Here is a 24,511-nt window from a genome sequence, read left to right on the forward strand (position 1 = left end):
AAAAAAAGATGAAATAGGATCCAGAGCCTCACAGTATAACCTCAAAAATAACCAGGACTCGATGGAAAATCACTTATCATGCCAGAAGCAGGAAAATCATAACATTAACAAGAAAAGATAAACAATAGACCCAACACTGAGATAAATCAATTGTTGGAATTATCTGACAAGGATTATAAAGCAGCCAGAATAAAAATTATTTTAAAAGCAATTTAAAATTCTATTGAAATAAAAAATAAAGAATCTCAACAAATAAATAGAAGTTACAAAAAATAACCAAATAGAAATTACAGAAATGAAAAAATATAATAACTGAAAGAAAAAACTCACTAGATGGGCAGAAGACAGAATCAATAAACTTTAGGATAGATCAACAGTATTCACCCAATCTGAACAGAGAGAAAATGGGGGGAAAATAACTAACAAAGTCTCAGAGACATGTAAGACAATAGCAAAAGAGCTAACACTCATGATTAGAATCTAAGGAGAAGAAAGTCAGAAAGTAGGGCTAAATAATATTCAAAGAAATAATGGCTGAAAACTTTCTAAATATGGCAAGACATATAAACCTATAGATTCAACAAGATGTAGGGAAGATCTTATTCTACCCAAATAGAATAAACTCAAAGAAGTCCATGTAAGACATATCATAATTAGACCACAGACTATAAGTCATGTGTCTACACTGCAATAACTAGAGCATCCACTAAGAAACCCATGCAGAGCAATATACATATATCACTATAAACATATCAGGATATAATCCTTAAAATGTTCAAGAAACCAACAGAAAGGTAAGAAAAGAGAAACAAAGAAAAGAGAACCAGAGGAAACAAACTGAACACAAATAATAAAATGGCACACCAATAATTACCTTAAGTGTAAATAGTCTAAATGCATGAATTAAAAGAGGTTGGCAGAGTGGATTAAAAAAAAAAAACTACATGGTTCAACAATATGCTGTCTACAAAACTCACTTAAAATATAATAACATAGGTAGATTAAGAGCAAAAGAATAGAAACAATATACCACGTAAATCATTTTAAAAAAACAGTAGTGTCTATATTATCAGATAAAGTAGACTTCCCAGCAAATAAAATTACTATAGAGAAATAAGGACATCACATAATGATAAATGGATCAATCCACCAGGAAGACATAACAGTCCTAAAGGTGTACATGTCAAACAACAGAACCACAAAATATGTGAAGCCAAAATTATAGAACTCAAAGAATAACAGACAAATCTACAACTAGAGTTGGGGACTTTCAGAATTACACTTCCAGGAAACAGACAGAATTAGACAGAAAATCAGCAAGGAAATGAAAGAACTCAACAAAACTACTAACCATCAGATTTTAATTGCCATATATAAAAAAATTCCACCCAACAATAGAAGTATACACATTTCTTTTTCAAGCACCCACATAACAGTCATCAAGGCAGAGCTTATACTAGGCCATAAAATCAATTTCAACAAATTTTTAGAAGTTGAAATTATACAAAATATATTCTCTGAGCGCAATGGAATCAAGCTAGAAATCAATAACAAAGATGACAAGAAAATCTACAAACACCTGGAAACCAAACAGCAAACTTCTAAACAATGCCTATGTCACATAATGCATGCGTTATGTCAGGGGCGCCTGGGTGGCTCAGTTGGTTGAGCGTCCAACTTCAGCTCAGGTCATGATCTCACATTCCGTGAGTTTGAGCCCTGTGTTGGGCTCTGTGCTGACAGCTCAGAGCCTGGAGCCCGCTTCAGATTCTGTGTCTTCCCCCTCTCTCTGCCCCTCCCCTGCTCATGTTCTGTCTCTCTCTGTCTCAAAAATAAATAAAAACATTAAAAAAATTTTTTTAAATAAAAAAATAATAAACAATGCATATGTCAAAGAAGTCTCAAAAGAAATTTTTAAAATTATACATACACACAAGCCCACACATAGAGAACTGAAATGAACATGAAAGTACAGCATATCAGAATACATGAAACGCAACTAAAGTAGTGAAGAGAGTTAAATTTATGAGTAAAACATTAAGTGCTTCCATTAGAAAAGAGATAAGTGCTTCCACCAAAAAAGGGAGTTTTCAAATAAATAATCTAAGACTTGCTACTTTGTATACCTGAAACTAACATTATACTGTATGTTAACTAACTGGAATGTAAATAAAAATTTTTTTAAAAATCTAAGCTCCTACCTCAAGAAATTAGAAAAAGAATGGTAAAATAAACCCAAAGCAAGCAAAAGAAAAAAATACCAAAGATAAAAGAAGAAATCAATTAAATTGAAAACAGGAAAATAATAGAGAAAGTCAATGAAACGAAAACCTGACTCTTTAAAAACATCAACAAAATTTATAAGTCTACAAGAAAAATTAAAAGAATAAAAAGAGACAAAGATCAACAACATCAGGAATGAAAGAGGGCATATCACTGCAGATCCTGTAGTCATCAAAAGGATAGTAAGATATGACTATAAACAACACTCTAAAAAATTTGACAACTTGGGATAGAATTGCTTGAAAACCATGAACTACCAAAACTCAACCAAGATGAAATAAATAATCTGAGTAGTCTTATAACCATTAAAGACATGGATCTGTGATTTAAAAGCTATCAGCAAGGGGCAATCCAGTGGCTCAGTCAGTTAAGCATCTGACTTCAGCTCAGGCCATGATCTCATGGTTCATGGGTTCAAGCCCCATGTCAGGCTCTGTGCTGACAGCTCAGAGTCTGGAGCCTGTTCCAGAGTCTTTGTCTCCCTCTCTCTCTGCCCTTCCTCCTGACAAAAAATGAATAAACATTTTAAAAAATGCAACCAACAACAAAAAAGTCTCCAGGTTCAGATGGTTTCACTGGAGAATTCTACCAGACATTTAAAGATGAATTAATCAATCTCTTTCAGAAGATTCCATCAACATAATACTAACACCAGACAAAAACATCATAAAAAAATGAAACTGCACACCATTATCTCTCAATAATTTAGACACAAAAACCCTCAACAAAATATTAGCAAATCAGATCCAGTATATGTATACAATACACCATGACCAAGTGGGATTTATTCTAGGTATACAAGTCTGGTTCAATATTTTTAAATTAATCGATATATTTCACCATATCCACAGGATTAAGGGGAGCAATTATATGATTATATCAAAGGACAAAGAAAAACCATTTAACAAAATCCATCATTTAATCATGATAAAAACTCAGCCAACTGTGAAGAGAAGTGGACTTCTTCAACTTGATAGAACATCTACAAAAAACCTATAGCTGACATCACACTAATGCAGTGAAAGAGTGAATGTTTTCCCCCTAAGACTGGGAACAAGGCAAGGATGTACACTCTCACTGTATTTAATCAACATATTACTGGAAGTTCTAGTCACTGTAGCAAAGCAAAAAAAAAAAAAAAAAAAAGATATAAATAGCAAAGAAAAAGAAAACTATCCATATTTGCAGACACCATTGTCTTCATTTCTATATGCTAACAATGCATTTGTATATACTAAAAACAAGCATGTGGAAACCAAAATTAAAAACACAATACCATTTACAAACACTCCAAAGAAAATAAAATACTTGAGTATAAATTAACAAAACATGTACAAGCTCTGTATGGTGATAATTACAAAATGCTGATGAAAGAAATCAAATAAGATCTAAATAAATGGAAAGGTATATTGTGTTCATGGATTCGAAGACTCAACATAGTAAAGATGTCAATTTTCCCCAAACTGATACACAGGTTAATGTAATTGCTATCAAAATCCGAGCAAGATGTTTTGTAGACACAAACCAATTCTTAATTTTATATGGCAAGGTAAAGAAACTAAACTAAAACAATCTTTAAAAAGAAGAATAAAATAGAAGGAATCACTCTACCTTTAACATAAAGGTCTACCAATTTACTACAGTAATCGAAACTGTGTGGGACTGGTGGAAAAATAGACACATAGATAAATGGAACAGAATACAGAACCCCCAAATAAACCAATACAAATGTGCTCAACTGATTTTTGACAAATGTGCAGAAGCAATTCTATGAAGGGGAGTTAGTCTTTTAAATAAATGGTGCTGGAGCAGTTGAACATTTACAGGCAAGAAATGAACTTTGACCTAAGTTGTACGCCTTATTTAAAAAATTAAGACAAACTAAAATATGTCTTAAGTACAAAACATAAAAACTTATAGAAAAATGACAGTGGAAAATCTTCAGGATCTATGGCTAGGCAAAGAGTTCTTAGACTTAGCAAAAGTATGATCTATAGAAAGATAAACCAATAAATTAAATCTCATCAAATGTAAAAAAAAAAAAAAAGTTTTGGTCTGCAAGAGACCTTGTGAAGAGGACTGGGAGATAATACTTACAAATCAAAAAAGGCTTAGTGTTGAGAGTATATAAAAAAAATTCTAAAAACTCAACAGTAAAAAAGTCAATATTTCAATTAGAAAATGGGCAAAAGATATGAGTAGACATTTCACAGCAGAGAATATACAGAAAACAAATGAGCACACTGTTAAGGGCTCCAAATGTTGAAGCCCTAACCCCCAATGTGACTGTATTTGAAGACAGGGCCTTTCAGGAGGTAATCAAGGTTAAAACTACATTATGAGGGTGAGGCCCTCATCCCACAGCACTGGTATCCACAAAAGAAAATGAGGAGACTCGGAGATCTCTCTCTCTTCAAACATACAAACATGTCAGAAATCAAGCACCTTGAACTTGGACGTCTAGCCTCCAAAACTGTGAGAAAATAAATTTCTGTTGTCTAAGCCATTCAGTCTGTAGTATTTTGTTATGGCAGCCCCAGTAAACTAATACACACATGAAAAGAGGTTTAACATCATGAGTCATTAGGATGCAAAGTAAAATCATGATGAGGTACCACTACACACCTATCAGAACAGCTAAATTAAAAAATAGTCGACAACATCAAATGCTGGTGAGGACGTGGAAAAACTGGATGACTCATATATTCCTGGTGAAAATGCAAAAGGCTATAACCACATTGCAACACTATTTGGAAGTTTCTTATAAAATCAAACATGCAGTTACCCTAAAATCCAGCAACTGCACTCCGAACATTTGTAGAAGTGAAACAAAACTCATGTTCAAACACAACCTGTATATAAACATTCATAGCAGCTTCCTTTGCAATAAGGAAAGCTGAAAACAACCAACATGCCCTTCTGTGAATGATTAATGTAAATGATTAAACAAAATATGGTACATCAATACAGTGAATACAATGTAATACTATTCAGTAATAAAAAAGAATGAACTATTAATACACACTACTTGAATGCATCTCCAAAGAATTATGCTGGATGAGAAGCCTATCCCAAAAAGACTAATATTCTATGATTCCATCTATATGACATTCTTGAAAGGACAAAATTATAGAAATGGTGGTTGCCAGGGGTCATGATTGGAGGAGGGAGAGGGTAACTGTGGCTATAAAGAGCAACATGAGGAATCCTGTGATAATGAAACTGTTCTGCATCTTGACTATATCAATGTCAATATCCTCACTATAATATTATACTACAGTTTTACAAGCTGTTACCAACAGGGGAAACTGGGTAAATAGTACACAGGATCTCCATTATTTCTTACACTGCATGTGTCTATAATTACCTCAAAATTAAAGTTTAATGTACAAATTCCATTCAATTCTAAATGCAAATATTTCTGACCAATAATCTGCCATTATGGTTCTTGAATTCTCTGAAGTAAACACCCAGCTGTGATCAGTGTACTACTCTGTTATGACTTTTATAAAAGGTAAAATTTTCTATATGTCATTCTGACCAGCTGGTGAGCATCATAAGCTTAAACTAAGAGTTTCAATAAGCTTATATCAATAGAACACTCTAGTAGCTATAATAATGATATATTTATCTATACAGTATCAATCTACCTGCAAACATAGAATTTCCTTGTGGCTACTCAAATGAAGTCCTTTCCAGAGGAACTCTGGAGTAGACCTCCCAAGGAGCCCAAAAAGATACTTCTGCCACAATGTCAAGTTGGCAGCTCAATACTAGTCTATGACAGACACCAAAGGAATTGATATAGAAGTAGTAACACTAACCTATTATAACGAGAAAGTCAAGGTTAGAAAATGTTATTTGAGGGTGCCGGGGTGGTTTAGTCGGTTAAGCATCCGACTTTGGCTGAGGTCATGATCTCACAGTCTGTGGATGTGAGCCCTGCGTTGGGCTCTATGCTGACAGCTCAGAGCCTGGAGCCTACTTCCCTCTCTCTCTGCCCCTCCCCCGCTCGTGCTCTGTCTGTCTGCCTGTCTCTCTCAAAAAATAAACATTAAAAAATTTTTAATAAAAAAATAAAGAAAGAAAATGTTATTTGAAATCCATTCTTTCTTTAAGTTTTAGGCACTCATATTTTTCTGTTTATTTCCTTTGTCCACCATGTTCTATTCTTTCTCTTGGGCTATCTATACTTTGATTCAGGTTTCATGAGGCTTAGTGAGTACAGTTAGAAACACTTATAGCACATAAAAAAAATAAAAATGTTTAAAGTATTAAGTCATTCTTTTAAATGTCAGCATAAGACTTCTGGTTTCCAATCAGATGTGTAAGGAGCTTTAGAAGTCACTATGCTATCCTAACAATAGGTAAAAAAGATGAACAAAGTGAAAAATGAACAACTCTTGCTAGATCTGTTAGAGAAGTAAGGTCACAGGGCAAACCACTGCCCCCTAAATTAGAGACAGATAAGGTGGATACAGAGAATCAGAACTTCTCAGAGCAGAAACCCACAAGAGAAACCTTCATGGGAACCAATGCATGGAAAGAAAAACCTGAATTGTAATTGGCAAATGACTGGAAGCTCACTGTGGACATCAATCTGAGAGATAAAAACTATAGGGGGAGAGGGAAACCACACTTTTGTGAGTTTTATATCCAGGAGTCTTACCAGGTCTTCACAGTAAAGATTAGAGAAAAATCCACTTGTGCTTCTGACAAGGAGAGGGGAAACATATTTCAAATATGATGAAATATACCAGAGCTTTCTATTCTGTTTAAGAGGCCTGCTCTCAAGAAAAACTATCTTATCAGAGTTTAAACTACTGGGGTTTTATCAGGGCCCAAATGACCTGGCAAAGGGAAATACCCAACTTCAGCCCACCCCAGCCATCCTGTCCTACCTAGGGTGGGAGTGGGGAGGGGTAAGAGGCTGGCAACTGAGAAACATCTGTGAAGTTCACAGTCTAGAGGCACAGGCTCACTGCAAGACTGGGACCCAATCCCAGGACTACTGAATACCTCTCCTACACTCCCACCCACCACATTACACTGCATTACTAAAGACCCATTAACTGCAATTCCTTTCACCTAGAACATCATGTTCTCCTTCCAAAAAATTGGAAGGCACACTAAAAGGCAAAAAACAAAAACAAAAACAAAAACCCAGTTTGAAATGACTAAGCAAACATCAGAACCAGAGGCAGATATGGCAGGAATGTCAGAATTATCAGACTAGGAATTTGCGATTAGTATGAAAAGAGCTTTAATGGAAAAAGTAGACAATATTCAAAAATACATGGGTAAGTAAGCAGAGATATGAAACTTCTAATAAAGAATCAAAAATAAATGCTAGAGATCAAAAACACTATAACAAGATGAAGAATGCCTTTAATGGGTTTATTAGTAGACAAGACATCATTGAGGAAAGAATTCTCTGAGCTTGAGGATATGACAATAGAATTGAAAAGCTGCTAAAACTGAAAAGCAAAGGGAAAAAATGAAAAAAAAGAGAGAGAGAGGGAGAGACTCTAAGAACTTTGGGACAACTATAAAGGGTGCAACATATGTATAACAAGAATACCAAAAGAAGAAAGAAAAGAAACAGTATTTGAAACGATTGAGAATTTCCTCTAAATTAATGTCAGACACCAAACCACAGATCCAGAAACCTCAGAGAATACCAAGCAAGACGAATACCACCCTGCCCTGCAAAAAACCCCACAGTTAGGTATACCATCTTTAAGCTACAGAAAATCATGACTAAAGAAACACATCATGCAAATCCTGATGGTGAATATTTACGTACACTTACTTAAAGTGAAAAGAATGACAGCAATGGTACAAGAAATAGGAGGAAAGAATCAGGAATATTTTGTTATTATAAGGTACTTACACTACCCAGGAAGCAGCACAGTGTTATTTGAAAGTAGACTTGGATTAGCTATAAATATATAATGCAAATTATACAGCAACAACTAAAAAAAAAAAGTAAAAAACAAGTAGAACTGATATTCTAAGAAAGAGAAAATGTAATTATTTAAAACGTTCAAATACACAAAAGGCAGAAAAAGTGTGAAAGACAAACATAAGAATAAAAATAAGAACAAGGGCAACAAATAGAAAACAGTAATAAAAATGGTGATAGTGATCCAAATACATCAATCTTTACAGTAAAACTTTGATTTGTGAGCATAATTTGTTCTGAAAACATGCTTGTAATCCAAAGCATCCATATATCAAAGGGAATTTCAAGAACTATTGGCTCAGTTGTGATCATGTGACATTAGGAATCACGTACTACTCATATTTCAAGATATCGTTCATTTATCAAGTTCAAATTTATTAGAAATGCTTGCTTGTCTTGTGGAACAGTCACAGAACAAGTGACTCACAATCCAAGGTTTTACTGTACTTTGAATGTTAATGATTGAAATCATTAACAGAGTGTATGAAAAAATGAGACCCAAGTATATGTTGTCTGGAAGAAACCCATTTTAAATATAAAGACACATGTAGATTAAAAATAAAGCAGTGGAGAAAGATATATCATGCTAACACTAATCAAAAGAAGTGAGAATGTCTGTATTTATTTCAGACAGAGAAGACTTTAGAGCAACGACAGTTATCAGAGTTGAAAAGGGGTATTATGTAATGATAAAGGAGTCAATACTCCAAGAAGACATAATAATCCTTAACAACAGAGCCTAACAACAGAGCATCAAAATATGTGAGGCAAAAGCTTATAGAATTACAAGGAGAAATAAATAAATCCACTAGCATGGTTGAAGACTTTGATACAAAAATGGACAGATACAGCAGGTGGAAAATCAGTAAGGTCATAGTTGAACTCAACAGTATCATTAATCAATTGATATAATTGACATCTATGGACTACTTCACCCAAGAATAGCTGAACATACATTTTTCTCAAGCTCACATGGAACATTCACCAAGTTAGGCCACATTCAGGGCCATAAAATACACCCTAACAATTTTAAAAAATTAAAATCATACAATGTCTGATTCCATGAGGAAATTAAACTACAAATGAAACAGAAGAGCTGAGAAATCCCCAAATACTGGGAAATAAAAAAAGACACTTCTGAATAACATATGGGTCAAAGAAGAAGTCACAAGAGAAGTTTAAAAATACTTTGAACTAAATGAAAATGAAAATACAACTTATTGAAATGTATAGTATGCAAATCTATATGATCACCTATGTAGAAAATACATAACAAAATACATAACATACAAAAGTCAATAAATTTCCTATACACTATAACTACATGGAATTTGAAATTAAAAACAGATTACCATTTACATTAGCAACCCCCCCAAAAATTAAATACGTAGGTATAACCGTGAAAAACTCTTAACAAAATATGTATAAGATCTATATAAGAAAATGAAATGTAGATGAAAGAAAACAAAGAACAATTAAATAAATTGAGAGTTACTCCGTGTGTGGATAGGAAGGCTCAATATTGTCAAGATATCAATTCTTCCCAACTTGATGTATAGATTTAATTCAGTATCAATCAAAATCCCACAAGTTATTTTGTGGATATGAACACACAGATTCTGAAGTTTATATGGAGAGACAAAAGACCCAGAATAACCGACTCAATATTGAAGGAGAAAAACAAATTTGGAGGACTGACACTACCTGGCTTCAAGACTTACTACAAAACTACAATAATCAAGATAATGTAGTACCAGTAAAAAAAACAAAAACAAAAACAAAAACAAAACAAAACAGACAAAGATACTAATGGAACAGAATACAGAGTCCAGAAATAGATCCACATGAGGGCTCCTGGGTGGCTCAGTCGGTTGAGCATCCGGCTTCAGCTCAGGTCATGATCTCGCGGTTTCGGGAGTTTGAGCCCTTCATCAAGCTCTGTGCTAACAGTGCGGAGCCTGCTTGGGATTCTCACTCTGTTCCTCCCCACTCACACTGCCTCTCTCTCAAAATAAATAAATAAACTTTAAGAAAAAAAGAAATAGATCCACATAAATACTACAGTCAACTGCTCTTCAACAAAGGAGCAAAGGCAATACAATTGAGCAAAGATGATCTATTTAACATATCACGATGGGAGCAACTATAAGACATCCAAGTGCAAAAAAAAAAAAAAAGTAAAGAAAAAAGAAAAAAAAAGAATATAAGTACAGAGTTTACAACCTTCACAAAAATTAACTCAAATGTATCATGGATATAAATATAAAATGCAAAAGTATAAAATTCCTAGAAAATAACAGGAGAAAAATTAGGTATGTGCAAAAGACACATCCAATAAAGGACTATTATCCAAAATATACAAAGAATTCTTAAATCTCAACAATATGAAAATAATCAATCTGATTTTAAAATAGGCAAAACATCTGAATAAACACTTCAGCAAAGATATACAGATACCAAGCATATGAAAAGATGTTCAACATCATATGTCATCAGGGAAATGAAAATTAAAACAACAAGATACCAACACACACTTATAAGAATGGTCAAAATCCAAAATACCAACAACACCAAATTCTGGTGAGTATGTGGTAACAGGAACTCTCACTCATTCATTGTTGCCAGGAATGCAAAATGATAGAGCCACTTTGGAAGACAACTTGGAGGTTTCTTACGAAATTATCCATACTCTTACTGTATGATCCAGCAATCACACTTGGACATTTATCTAAAGGAGGTGAAAATGTATCTGCATACAAAAACCTGCACATGAATACTTATGGCAGCTTTATTCATAACTACCAAAACGTGGAAACAATCAAGGTGCTCTTCAGTAGATGAATGGATAAACTGTGGAACATCCAGGCAATGGAATATTATTCAATTCTAAAAAGAAGTAAGCTGTCAAGCCATGAAAAGACATGCAAGAAACTCAAATGCATATTACTGAGTAAAAGAACTTGAAAAAGCTACATATTATATGATTCCAACTATACAACATTCTGGATAAAACAAAACTATGAAGACAACAAATGGATCAGTGGTTGCCAGTCTTTAAAAGGGACGAAAAGATGAATAGGCATGGCACATAGGATTTTTATCCTCAAGAATGAGATTAGTGTACCTATAAAAGAAACCTGGAAGAGCTCCCTTGCTTCTTCCACCATGTGAGGACATAGCAAAAACACCAAACCAGGAAAGAGTAGGAGGGAGGAACCCTTCCAAATATGCCAGCACCGTGGGACTTCCCAGCCTGCAAAACTGTCAGAAACAAATAAATAATGTTTATAACCACCCAGTCTATGGTACTTTGTTACAGCAGCCCAAATGGACTAAGACACCCAGATAAGCAATAGATCAATAGCATAAAACAGAGAGTCCAGAAATAGACTAGCATACAAATTACTAGGTGGCATTTCAAATCAAAAGAGAAAGAATGAAAATTTAATGAATGATATTGAGGGGCGCCTGGGTGGCGCAGTCGGTTAAGCGTCCGACTTCAGCCAGGTCACGATCTCGCGGTCTGGGAGTTCGAGCCCCGCGTCAGGCTCTGGGCTGATGGCTCAGAGCCTGGAGCCTGTTTCCGATTCTGTGTCTCCCCCTCTCTCTGCCCCTCCCCCGTTCATGCTCTGTCTCTCTCTGTCCCAAAAATAAATAAACGTTGAAAAAAAAATTTTATAAAAAAAAAAAATGAATGATATTGAGACAAGCCATACATTTCAAAAAGAATATGAAATTATAAATCCACCAGACAAAATTAATTCCAAATAGATTAAAAAGTTAACTAAAACAGCAGTACTATAAAAGTGTTAGACATATGTTGTGTTTTCAACCTGCCTGAATCTAGGTTAGTGTTAGCCAGAGTGAGTTTCTGTTGTTTGCAATCAAAAGAACTTGACACAGAACCTGGACCAGAATTTGGCATGAAATGTTAAAAAAATAAAAAATCAACACAGAAAAACACAATAAACAAAAAGATAGGCAAACATGAGGAAATATTAGCAACATATATAAACCAAAAATAATGTCCATATTTTATTAAAAACTCCTATAAATAAACAACAATAAACAAATAACCCAACAGAAATTTTGACAACAGATATGAACAAGTACTTAGTAGAGGAAAACACAGAAATGTCTAATAAACATGAAAAAATGTTCGACCTCATTAGCAACAAAGAAACACAAATTAAACAACAATGAAAACCCAAGAAAAAAGTAAATATTCGAAAAAAATTGAAAAACTCTAATATGAACATGTAGGAAAATGGTCTTATAAACTATTGGTCAAATTAACACTATCTTCCCAAAGGACAATTTGGTATACATTTGTCAGAATTTTATTTTTTTTTTAATGTTTATTTATTTATTTTGAAGGGGGACAGGGCAGAGAGAGGTAAAGAATCCCAAGCAGGCTCCACACTGTCAGCACAAAGCCCAACACTAGGCTCAATCTCATGAACTGGGAGACCATGATCCGAGACTAAATCAAGAGTCGGATACATAGCTGACTGACTGAGCTACCCAGGCACCCCATTTATCAGAATTTTAAGCTGGCATTTCCTTTCTTTCAGCAATTTCACTTCTAGGAATTTATCCCATGAAAAACACATGTACACAAGAATATAAATATAAATACTATCTGTAAAAAAAAAAAATACTACCTGTAATAAGAAGTATTGGAAATAATCTAAATGTTGAAAAGAAAAATAAGTAAATTACAGCATATTCTTAAGAAGGAAAGTGTAACATGGGGCGCCTGGGTGGCACAGTCGGTTGAGCGTCCGACTTCAGCCAGGTCACGATCTCACGGTCCGTGAGTTCGAGCCCTGCATCGGGCTCTGGGCTGATGGCTCAGAGCCTGGAGCCTGTTTCCGATTCTGTGTCTCCCTCTCTCTCTGCCCCTCCCCCGTTCATGCTCTGTCTCTCTCTGTCCCAAAAATAAATAAACGTTGAAAAAAAAAAATTAAAAAAAAAAAAAAGAAGGAAAGTGTAACAGTTAAAAACAAGATTGATCTATACACACTAACACGGAACAATTTCCAATGTATGTAATTAAGTGGCTCATATATGATATATTAGATATTTTAAAGAAATAGATCTATAATAAAAGAAAAGGCACAATAAAGGATCTAGAAAGATACACACCAAACCATTAAAAGCGGTTTTCTCTCCAGTAAGAAGAAAGTAATCAGAATAAAAAGGGAATTCTTTGCCTTTACTTCTGTTTACTTCTTTTATTTTGTGTGTTCATATGACTTATATAATGCAATATTCTATTAAAGAAAGTAAAATGTAAATACCCCAAACAAAAGAATCTCTGCTCTGACAGGCAAAACCCTCCAAATATAAAATTTTAAGCTGAATACTTCAAGCTTCTTATTTTTCTACTCGAACTAAAGACACTGTAACAAAATTTTCTTAGTAAAGGTCTAAGAAATATCAGGTTCAACTGAGATTTAATGTAATTATAAAAGCTTATAACAAAATGTAATAGAAGCACTTAATTCTAGGAGATTTAACAAAGTTCCTACTTTTACAAAGACATGATATTCACTAAATTCATTCATTCAAAGTTTACTAACATCAACTGTCGATATTTTAAATGGAGAAATATTCACTTATATTAAGGAAAAAGGAAAGGCCATAAAATACCAGCAAAAACCCTTCTATAGAAGTGTCTGTATAAACATACTGAAGTGTCTTTAGGAAGACTAAATTGCTGATTAGATTCAGCAGCAATTAGGAACCCAATCTTTAATTTTATTCAAATTTCAGTGACTTAGAATCATGTACCAATTTTAATGTTTTGGCATCCTTTCAAAACAGGAAAACCTTATGCTATAAATCTAAATATTCAAGGCCATTTAAAAACAAATGTTAAGTCGCAAAACAACCAAAATTCACCTGATTTTGATAGACAAATCTTTCTAATGATAAATTAAGATATATATCTGGGGAAAAATATAACTTGACCCATCTCAACTATGACTACTGAATGAACTAGTTTCTGTTATTCAAATAGTAAATATTATGCCTCAAAAGAAATGCTCAAACTATAATAATTAGGTTTAACAGTTAGTAATAATTAATGAACAAACATAGGTGTATTAAAGTGTAAGTTATACCTGATATAGAGAAATTCCAGAAAAACATCCAAAGTCTATTTATTTCCTGTACTTTCCTTTCAAACTAAATAAATGACAGAAAAGAATAATATACCTTTCTGTTTTGGATTCATTGTCAATTTTGTACTGTTCAAAATCTTGACTAAGAGACCGTAGCTTTTCTTGAAGTCTCTTTTCACGATCTACACTTCCTTGATAAAATTTCATCTCTTTTTCCATCGCTTTCATTTTTTCTTCCATAGCTTTAAACTCGTGAAGAATTAGATAGCTGACTCCACAGTACTTACAAACTTTTTCTTCAGGGGACATCTAGAAAATAGACATATATACATACATACATTGAAATGATATTTTTAAATTTCTGGCAAAGTTCCACTGAGGATGTTATTGCAACCACGCTGGTCAAATGAAGTAAATGCACACTGGACTATGCCATGGAGTAATAATTATGATGTTGCTGACATCTGGATAAAATTTTAAAAACTGGCATGACATTGACTCTGACACAGAATCTTGGAATTAAAAAAGGGTCTTTCAGAGTGATTGCTTCTCCATAGTATCTCTAAGAAAGATTTACTCTTGAAATATTTTCCATAAAATAAAACAAAAAATGATGAAAACATCTTTATAATTCTTGTTTTAAGATGAGTTTTCCATGAAGTGGAGAGAAATCGCTGGCCTTTCACTGCCAGCTGCACTGTGATCCTGGAGATGCCTCTTGGCTTTTTCAGATCTTATTTTTCCTCATTTATAAAATTATGGCATTGGACCAAATGAACTCTTAAGTTCCTGTTCAGTTTTAATATTTTATGATTTTTACAGAATTTACAACAGAATTCTCTCATATAACCATAAATAGCAAAAACATTTTAAACCCAATCTCTTCTAACTCTGTTCTTTTCCCTTCAGGTAGGTATGGTTATACCCATTTTATAGATAAGGAAATGGAAACCACTGAAGTTAAACAACCAGTTGGTATATGGAGACATTGGGATTAAACCCAGGTCTATCTAAAACCTACCCCCTGTAACCATTTGTGTCATATTTTTCTGCTATGGGTGTGTCAGCTTAACCCTCTTACTTCTTAAATAAATAAGAAGTTCATATATCTCTGGCCAGCATAAGGGCAGTGAAAAATGGAATTCCAGCAAAGTGAAGAGAGAGGTAATTCTTTTTTCTGTCTCAAGTATATAAATATTCCTCAAGTAGACTCTACTCGTCCTGCTATTCACAAAGGATAAGAGATGGCTTCATTAAATATTTGCCCCAGGGCGCTAAAATGAAAGCAACACTTGTATTCGAGGGGTACTTACTCTTAATGAAAACTCCCTTAAGACTGTAGAAACTGCTCCCACAACTAAGAGTGACACACTTCACCCACCTGTCAATGCCATTACACAAGAGTCAGTTGAAACAAATAACAAATCTTTACATAGTATCATTTTGTTCATCTAAAGTTCAATAACAAAAATTTCCAATTAAAAACTGCAATACTGTGGGATACAGGTGAATGACCACATCAACCATCTAACTGCCAGAGATACCAAATTTACAGATTTGTAAAACAACAAGTTTGAAACAAATCATAAAAGTAACTTGGCGCAAGCTCTGGACGGGTTCATACAATCTATTCTAACCTGGATAAAAAGTTATCCAGATTCTATTTCAACCTCCCAAATGATGGGAAACTAGTTTGTAAAGCAGCCTGTTCTATCCTCTGACAGCTTCTCATGCTGACCCCAAATCTGCCTCCCTGGTAAGTGCACTGGCCCTAAATCTCCCAGTAACCATGTGGAACAACCCTAGACCTCGTTCTAATATTTAAAGACAGCTATCAGGAGCACTCCATATCTTCTCTTCTCCAGGTCAAGACTTCCAATTCCTTCAGCTGTTTCCCATATGACATGGTTTTGAATTTCTTCCTTATTCTGAATAATTTTCTCTGAACCTGTTCCAGTGTTCTATACATGTTTCAAAGTTTGGTCCCCAGAATTTAATACTCCAGCACGGTTGGTCTCACTAAAACAGAGTAAGAGAGGGCTCAAACTTCCCTCATTCTAATATCTCATAGGTAATATCATTGGTAGTATCTTCTAACGCAACCTTCGTTCACAACAGTCTTTTCTATTTTTTATACGTTGATATTATATATTACTTGCTTTTGTGTTAAATAAAGCCCCTATTTAAAAAATGTTTCAGGGGCGCCTGGGTGGCGCAGTCGGTTAAGCGTCCGACTTCAGCCAGGTCACGATCTCGCGGTCCGTGAGTTCGAGCCCCGCGTCAGGCTCTGGGCTGATGGCTCAGAGCCTGGAGCCTGTTTCCGATTCTGTGTCTCCCTCTCTCTGCCCCTCCCCCGTTCATGCTCTGTCTCTCTCTGTCCCAAAAATAAATAAACATTGAAAAAAAAAATGTTTCAGTGTGAAACCATCTTTCATTATATTAAATATACCAATCTATTCCTTCTCACCTATGTTTGCTTTTTTAGAGAATTCACCTTCTACAGTCCTGGCTGCTCTGGTAATGTGACTAAATCTCCCTCCACCCATCAACCATAGCCATGGCTGACTGGGGGATGAGGCCTGGATATCAGACCTAGAAGAATGAAGCCCTAGGCTGGGATGAGCCAACCAGACTTGTAAGTGTTGAAGACCCAAGAATTTGGGACACCTTTAGGGCAGCCTGAATGGAGACGGACCTTCCACACAGAGTTAGCCACATTACTGGAATGAGAGAGAAGGGTGAGCAGACATACACAGACAAGATGAGACAAAGATAATCTGGAAAAAGGAACCAATGACCTTCAAATTCCTCACTTCAGTTACTCGTGCAACCTAGCTTCCCTACCTGTCCTTTGGGATCCATGCCCAATCTTCCTGCACTATTCTCTTTCCTCCTTATGCTACCTATTTCTTGCAACCAATAACCCCCATTCTATTGTGTATCTGGTTTTTCACATTGAAGTGCAAAAAATTAAATTATAATTATAATGTAAGTAAATTAATAACATATATATCTGTACATACATATCTTAGACACATATATCTTTTTCTTTTTTTTTAAGTTTTATTTTTATTTTGAGAGAGAGAGAGAGTGGGGATGGGGCAAAGAGAGAGGGAGATACAGAATCCAAAGCAGGCTCCAGGCTGTAAGCTGTCAGTAGAGCCCAAAGTGGGCTCGAACCTATGAACCACAAGATCATGACCTGAGCTGAAGTCGGAAACTTGACCAAATGAGCCACCCAGGTGCCTCTGACACACATGTATCTTAAAGGTATGTATGTGTTAGACTCCCTTCATGTATTGACTTGGTGTGCAGGAAATTCTAAGCTTTGTGTCTCTTTGAAAATTGATCCTTATAAGCTGTTTTATCCATCTAATTCATGGATTTAAAGTGTTGAATATGACAAAACTGAGGAAAGAACTCCATAGCATGTCATATCTACTTGGTTGATACTGATCTATTACTCAGCACATTTGAAGAGTTGAAGGTACAACTTTTCAACTGATTACTAATCTATCCAATTATTTTTATAATCAGCCTATATTTACCCATATTGTCTTCAGGAATATTATGGCAAACTCAGTCAAATGTCTTCATAAAGTCTATACATTCTATAGCTACTATAGGTCCTGGACCTAGTAACTGTACACAACATCCACATGCTGATTCTCTTAATAAACATAAAATTGGCTCAAGGGTTACTGTTTTCTCTAGTATATCCTCACAAACCATCTTTTAATAAATACGTTCTCGTATATTGTCTGGAACTGAAATTGAGTTCCCTGGTTATAATTTATGGCCATTTTATACCTGGAATGGCATTTGTATGTTATCCTCTTACTCTCTATGTCTTCTCAAAGATCACCAAGAGTAGCTCCACAATCCCATTCAAAGGTACTCTCAGTCCCTGGGAATATAACTTATCTAGGTCAAGAGACCTGAACTAATTCAGAACAGATGGGTATTTTCTTATAATCCCTTTGCTCTTGTGAGTTTTGGTTCCTTCTCATCAATTTGAAAATTATATTGCTTACTTGAAGGCACTTTCATTCCTAACTTTATGCCTATTAATCACAGTTCTTGCCCAGATTCTGGCAAAATGCTTTATCTTCATTCTAAAGAAAACTCTTGCTAGGTGGAGCTCATCTGCAGCCTGATGTACAAAACAGAAACAGTATAAACTTCACAGCTACAAAAGCTATTAGAATGTTATTCTAATATTCTAAACAGCAATCAAGGCAGGGGCAGGTAGAGCAGAAATACATAAAGTAATACATTTTATAGAATAGGTATTTTAGAAGTTCAGCAAAGAATACCCAAAAAATGATATCATGAGCTAGAAAACAAGACAATCAAATTACAAAAGAATAAGTCCGTAAGAAGAGTCTCCAGAATTCATCTAGTACGATCTAAATTACTGAATGATCTATGTTAGATAAGTATATTGAACAAAAGTTTTCAGTATTATTAACTTGTAAACAATTTTCCATAAGTAAAAATACAACAGAAAAAAATGCAATAACACTTTCAAATTCTTAGTGTTTGTATGGGCTAATTACTTAGGATATTTCTGTGAAGCTTGAAAAATTATGAAATACTATAATTATATTCCCACATGAAATAAGTAAGTACCTGTTTTTTGTGAAATATAATTTGTGCTTCACTCTTATAACTTGGCATTATGTCATCATTTTCTAAGTAAAATAATGACATGCTGTCATCCTTGACAAAAGACCTATATCATGAGCAGGATATTTTTGCTTTCTACAAGACATGCTTTGGAGGAGGCATCAACAAATGCAGTATATTAAACAAATGTAGAGTCATTTAAAAATAAATTACAGGGGTGTCTGGGTAGACCAGTCAGTTAAGTATCTGACTCTTGATTCTGGTTCAGGTCATGGCTCACGGTTTGTGAGATCAAGCCCCATTTCTGCATTGTCAGTGCAAAGCCTGCTTGGGATTCTCTCTCTCCCTCTCTCTCTCTCTCTGTCCCTCCCCACTTGCACTCTCTTTTTCTCTCCCAAATAAACATGTTTTAGTAAAATTTTAAAAATTATAAACTTCTCAAATGTGGTATTTGTACTTTTAAAATTATAGTTACAGTAACACCTTAGATTGTGAGTAACGTGTTCTGCAAACAGGCAAACATTTCTAATAAATTTTAACTTGATAAACGAGTGATGTCTTACAATATGAGTAGTACGTGATGCCGAACATCGTATGATCACAACTGAGCCAATGGTTCTCTCTCTCTGTCACTGCGGGATTGCAGGTGATCATCTCCCATGCTCAGATGCTCAGTCTCAGGCCACACTGTTTGGCACAAACCAGTGATTTTTTTCAAAACGTTGGAAGGTGCCCACAACTGGCATCAGTGTATTTTTTGTCACTTCAAAGCACCTATGGACAGTCTCTTGCTTTTCTACACAAGAATAAGCTTAGGAAGGCTTTGCTTCATTCTAGGTCAGGCTGTCTGCAGATAGAGACCCTTTCCTCTGTGGCCTTATTACCAGTTACATTAAATACAGTATATGACAAGAGTTTATTAATGCCATACTGTAGTCGACATCTGTGCCAGCATATACAATGGCACCCCACGTAGAGAAAGGTTGAAAAGAAAGGTGGTAAGAAGGAGTTAATTGCACTGGAAGTTAAGAAGGAAATCATCGAGAAGTATGAACAAGGTATGCAAGTGGCCAAAATTACAACATTTTGTAAGCAGTGTATGTCTGCATCTCATCTACAGAGAAGAAAAAAGGCAGAGGAATCCCTCACTGCAAATGAGATTAGGGAGATGTGTAAAATCTAGGAAATAGTGTAAAATTTTGTAGAAAAGCACCACTCAAATAAGGCTATAGCAGTGCAAGCAATGAAATTGTTCAATGACAATGCAATGTCACATTTCTGCGAAATCCTCGAAAGGAAGAGCAAGTATCATTGGATAGGTTCCTTGTTAAAATTGCACAAAAAGAAAAAGATTCCATTGAGCCAATAGATAGCAGTGATTCCCTTAGTGATACTGGAAGTTGTCCTACACAATAACCCTCCTCTCTCGTCTCCCTCACACCAGCCATGAAGGTTTTCAAAGGTAAGTACAGGTTAATTTATTTTTCTTTATATTTTGTATTTTATTTACTATTTTGCATTATATTACCATACTGTAATCATTTTTATATGAATATTTTTGGGTTGCAGAATGAATCATCTGAGTTTCCATTATTTTTTATTGGGAAATTTGCTTTGATATACAAGTGCTTTGGATTACAAGCATGTTTCTGAAATGACTTATGCTTGCAAACCAAGGTTTTACTGTATTTAATATAGAAGTGATGCAAATTTTTTAAAAGGTTAAATTAGGCTTCGAATCCTTTTCAAAGCTCCTGTCTGTGCTTGAACTAGAAAAGGCACTCCAGTAACCTCCTGCAGCCCAACTGAACTATTCTCTGCTCTAAAACTGTTCCTCCTTTCTTCTCCCACCCATCCCATGCTTTTTATACTTGGATAAGGAGGAAAGAAACAGATAAACTATTCTATAAAGGAGGAAAGAAACAGATGAACTATTCCATAACGCAGTATAAAATGTGACCCCTTCTAAGAGGTTCTCCACTTAAAAAGATGCAAAGAGGGTCTAGCCAGTGAATTTCATTTGGTTTGGGAGAAACATTTTAAGACAGAACAGTGGACCTTTTGAATCACTAGTTATACAGGTCACCTGACCATTTCATAAGGCCATCAGGACCCTTCCTTATCAATAAGTCAATGTGCTATACAACCAATTTAAAGATCAATTTTGTATAGAACATCTACAAAAACCCCTATAGCAACATAGGAGCAATAGTGAAAAAATGAGTGTTTTTTTCACCTAATATCAGGAACAAGGCAAGGATATATATTTATTCTCTCTGCTCATATTCATCATAATGCTGCAAGTTCTAGCCAGAGCAAGAAGGCAAGAAGTAAATGCCAAGAAAGAAGAGAAGAGAAGAGAAGAGAAGAGAAGAGAAGAGAAGAGAAGAGAAGAGAAGAGAAGAGAAGAGGAGGGAAGGAGAATGGAATGAAGGAAGGAAGGAAACTGTCCCTAATTTGAGCCGACACGGTTGCCTACATAGAAAATCCTGAAGAATCTGCAATAAAACTCTAGAACAAATAAGTTCAGCAAGGTCAATGATTGAAGATAAGCATAAAAAAACCAATTGTATTTGTATACACTGCCAGTGAACACATGGACAGTGAAATTAAAAATACAACACCAATAATGATTGCTCAAAAAAATGAAATGCTTAGGCTTAAATCTAACAAAACATGTACAGTAGTTGTATCCTAAAAACTATAAAATGCTGATGAAAAAATCAAAGAAGATCTAAATAAGCAGAGAGACATAATGAAGACTCAAAATATTAAAGATAGCAATTATCCCCAAATTTATAGGCTTAATGTAATTCTTATCAAAATTTCAGCAAGATTTTTTCTTAAGATAGACAGGATTCTCAAATTTATATGGAAAGGCAAAGAAACTAGAAGAACCAGAACAATATTGAAAAAAATAAAGTGGAAAGAATCATTTTACCTGATTTCAATACATACTTTATTGCTATAGTAATAAGACTGTGTGGTATTAACAAAGGGACAGACGCAGAGATCAATGGAATAGAACAATGAACCCAGAAAAAGATCTGCATAAATATGCCAAATTGATTTTCTGCAATGATGCAAAAGCAATTCAGTGAAGGAAAGATTGTCTTTTCAATAAATGGTGCTGGAACAATTGGATACCCATAGGTTAAAAGGAAGAAGGGAAGGAGGGATGGAAGGAAGGACCTTAAACTAAACCTCATACCCTATACAAAAATTAACTCAAAATGATTATGGACTTAAATGTAAAACATAAAAATATGATTTTAGAAGGCAAAAAAAAAACCCTAGGAGATTATCTTCAGGATTTTCTAGGCAAAGAGTTCTTATACTTGATACCAAAAGCATGATCCATAAATGGAAAAATTGATAAGTTGGATTTCATCAAAATGTGAAACTTGTGCTCTGAAAAGGACCCTGTGAAGAGGAGAAAAATACAAGCTACAGATCGGGAAAAAAATATTTACAAACCCATATCTGACAAAGGACTATTATCTAGATTACACAAAGAACTCTCAAAACTCAACGATTTAAGGAAATCCAATTAGAAAACACATGGTCAAGGGGCGCCTGGGTGGCTCAGTCAGTTAAGCGTCTGACTTGGGCTCAGGTCATGATCTCAACGGTTCATTAGCTTGAGCCCCCATCGGGCTCTGCTGTCAGAGCAGCCCTCTTCGGATCCTCTGTCTCTCTCTCTCTCTGCCCCTCCGCTGCTGGTGCCACACACACTTTCACAAACAACTGCGCTCTCTCTCTCTCACTCTCTCTCAAAAAATAAAATAAACACTAAAAAAATTTTTTTAATTAAAAAAAAGAAAACACATGGTCGAAAGACATGAAGAAACATTTCACCTAAGAGGATACAGATTCCAAATAAGCACTTGAAAAGATATTCATTGTTAGCCATTAGGAAAATGCAAGTTACCACCAAAATGAGTTATCACCATATACCTATCAGAAAAGCTAACATAAACACTAATGACAACATCAAATTCTGGTAAAGATGCAGAGAAGCTGGCTCACTCATGCATCGCTGGTGAGAATGTAAAACGGGACAGCCCAAACTGGAAAAGTTTGACAGTGTCTTAAAAAACTAAACATGCAATGCAACTACTGTACAACCTAGCAATTGCACTCTTGGGCATTTATTCCAGGAAAATGAAAACATATGTTCGCATAAAAACATACACATGAACACTTACAGCAGCTTTATACATAATAGGCAAAAACTGGAAAAAAACCAGATGTCCCTCAATAGGTTAAACAAACTGTGCAGTACCTTTAGATTGTGGAATACCTCTCAGCAACAGAAAGAAAAAAACTACTGATACATGCAACAACCTGAATAAAGCTCCAGAGAATTACACTGAGTGAAAAATCTAATCCCAAAGGGTTATATATTGCATTATTCAATTTAGATAACGTCTTGAAATGACATAATTACTGGAGATTGATGGTTCCCAAGGGTCATGAATTGGGGATGGGAGGTGGGGTAATGGAGGTATGTGAAGAGGTAGGTTGAGGTAAATGCGACTATAAAAGGGAAACATGAGCAATTCTTGTTGTGACAGAACTGTTCTACATCCTGACTGTATCAATGTCAATATCCTGGTTGTGAGAGCGTAGTATGGTTTTGCCAGATGTTACCACTGGAGGCCATGGGGGAAGACGGGGAAGATGGGGAAGATGGGGAAGATGGGGAAGATGGGGAAGATGGGGAAGAAGAAGCTGGCATCTCTTAGTATGATTTCTTGCAACTTCATGTGAATCTACAATAATCTTGAAATAAGAAGTTTACTTGTAAAACGATAAAAATAAAAATCAATCTGGGACTAAAATACAGAGATTAATCCATAAAGAAATTTTATTGAACAATGTTAAGAAATGTTGGCTTCAGACATAAATTATATATGACACACTTATGTTTATATAAATATGTTTCTAAAGTGTATTTCCTTCAATACCTATTTTTCCACTGGGAAACCTCACCTTAGTAGACTCCATGACCCTCTGTGGCCTGCCAACAGAAGTATTTTAGACTCAAAAAAAAAAAGGATTTTGGACTACAAGTTGACAACTGCAGATTTTTCAAGATTTTAGGTGACAATATTAACAGAATAGTTTCTCCAAAAATTACATAGCTTCCTATTCCTTTTGTCATTAGGCTTTAAGACTAAAATTGCTTCAAAACACAACACACATACCCACGCCCACACATAAATATCACTACTTTTCCAGGATGCTAGTGCTAACATTTCTATGACCATATTCTCTTTCTTTTTCCTTTAACTCAACACAAAATCTGACCCTAGCCACAGTGGCCCAAAATGACCTGGAAAATTACGTTTATTTTTTCTGGCAATGACAATCTGTGCTTGGAAATATAAAACTGTTATTCTGAATAAATTTCAAAGTTCCAAAGTACTAAAATTACTTTACTGAAACAGGACGAAATGAGCTGTTACTGCTAGGGAAAGGGATTGTTATCCCAGAAAGAACA

General features: G+C 35.0%; 1 protein-coding gene across 13 annotated transcripts in view; it reads right to left on the minus strand.

Moving 5' to 3' along the window:
- The window catches only part of LEKR1 (leucine, glutamate and lysine rich 1), a 224,246-nt gene that overhangs the window by 192,131 nt on the left and 7,604 nt on the right, over positions 1-24,511 (minus strand). For 10 of the 13 annotated variants that reach the window (XM_023260442.2, XM_019810522.3, XM_023260443.2 and 7 more), the window contains one exon: positions 14,471-14,685. The exons of 2 other annotated variants lie outside the window; for them this stretch is intronic. In XM_023260442.2, the coding sequence (XP_023116210.2) occupies positions 14,471-14,685 (215 nt within the window). Of the gene's footprint in view, positions 1-14,470; positions 14,686-15,689; positions 15,758-24,511 lie in introns of all 13 variants that reach the window. One more of the 13 variants, XR_006585361.1, reaches the window with a different exon arrangement.

The sequence above is a fragment of the Felis catus genome, chromosome C2 (genome assembly GCF_018350175.1).
Source record: "Felis catus isolate Fca126 chromosome C2, F.catus_Fca126_mat1.0, whole genome shotgun sequence".
NCBI classification, from domain to species: Eukaryota; Metazoa; Chordata; class Mammalia; order Carnivora; family Felidae; genus Felis; species Felis catus.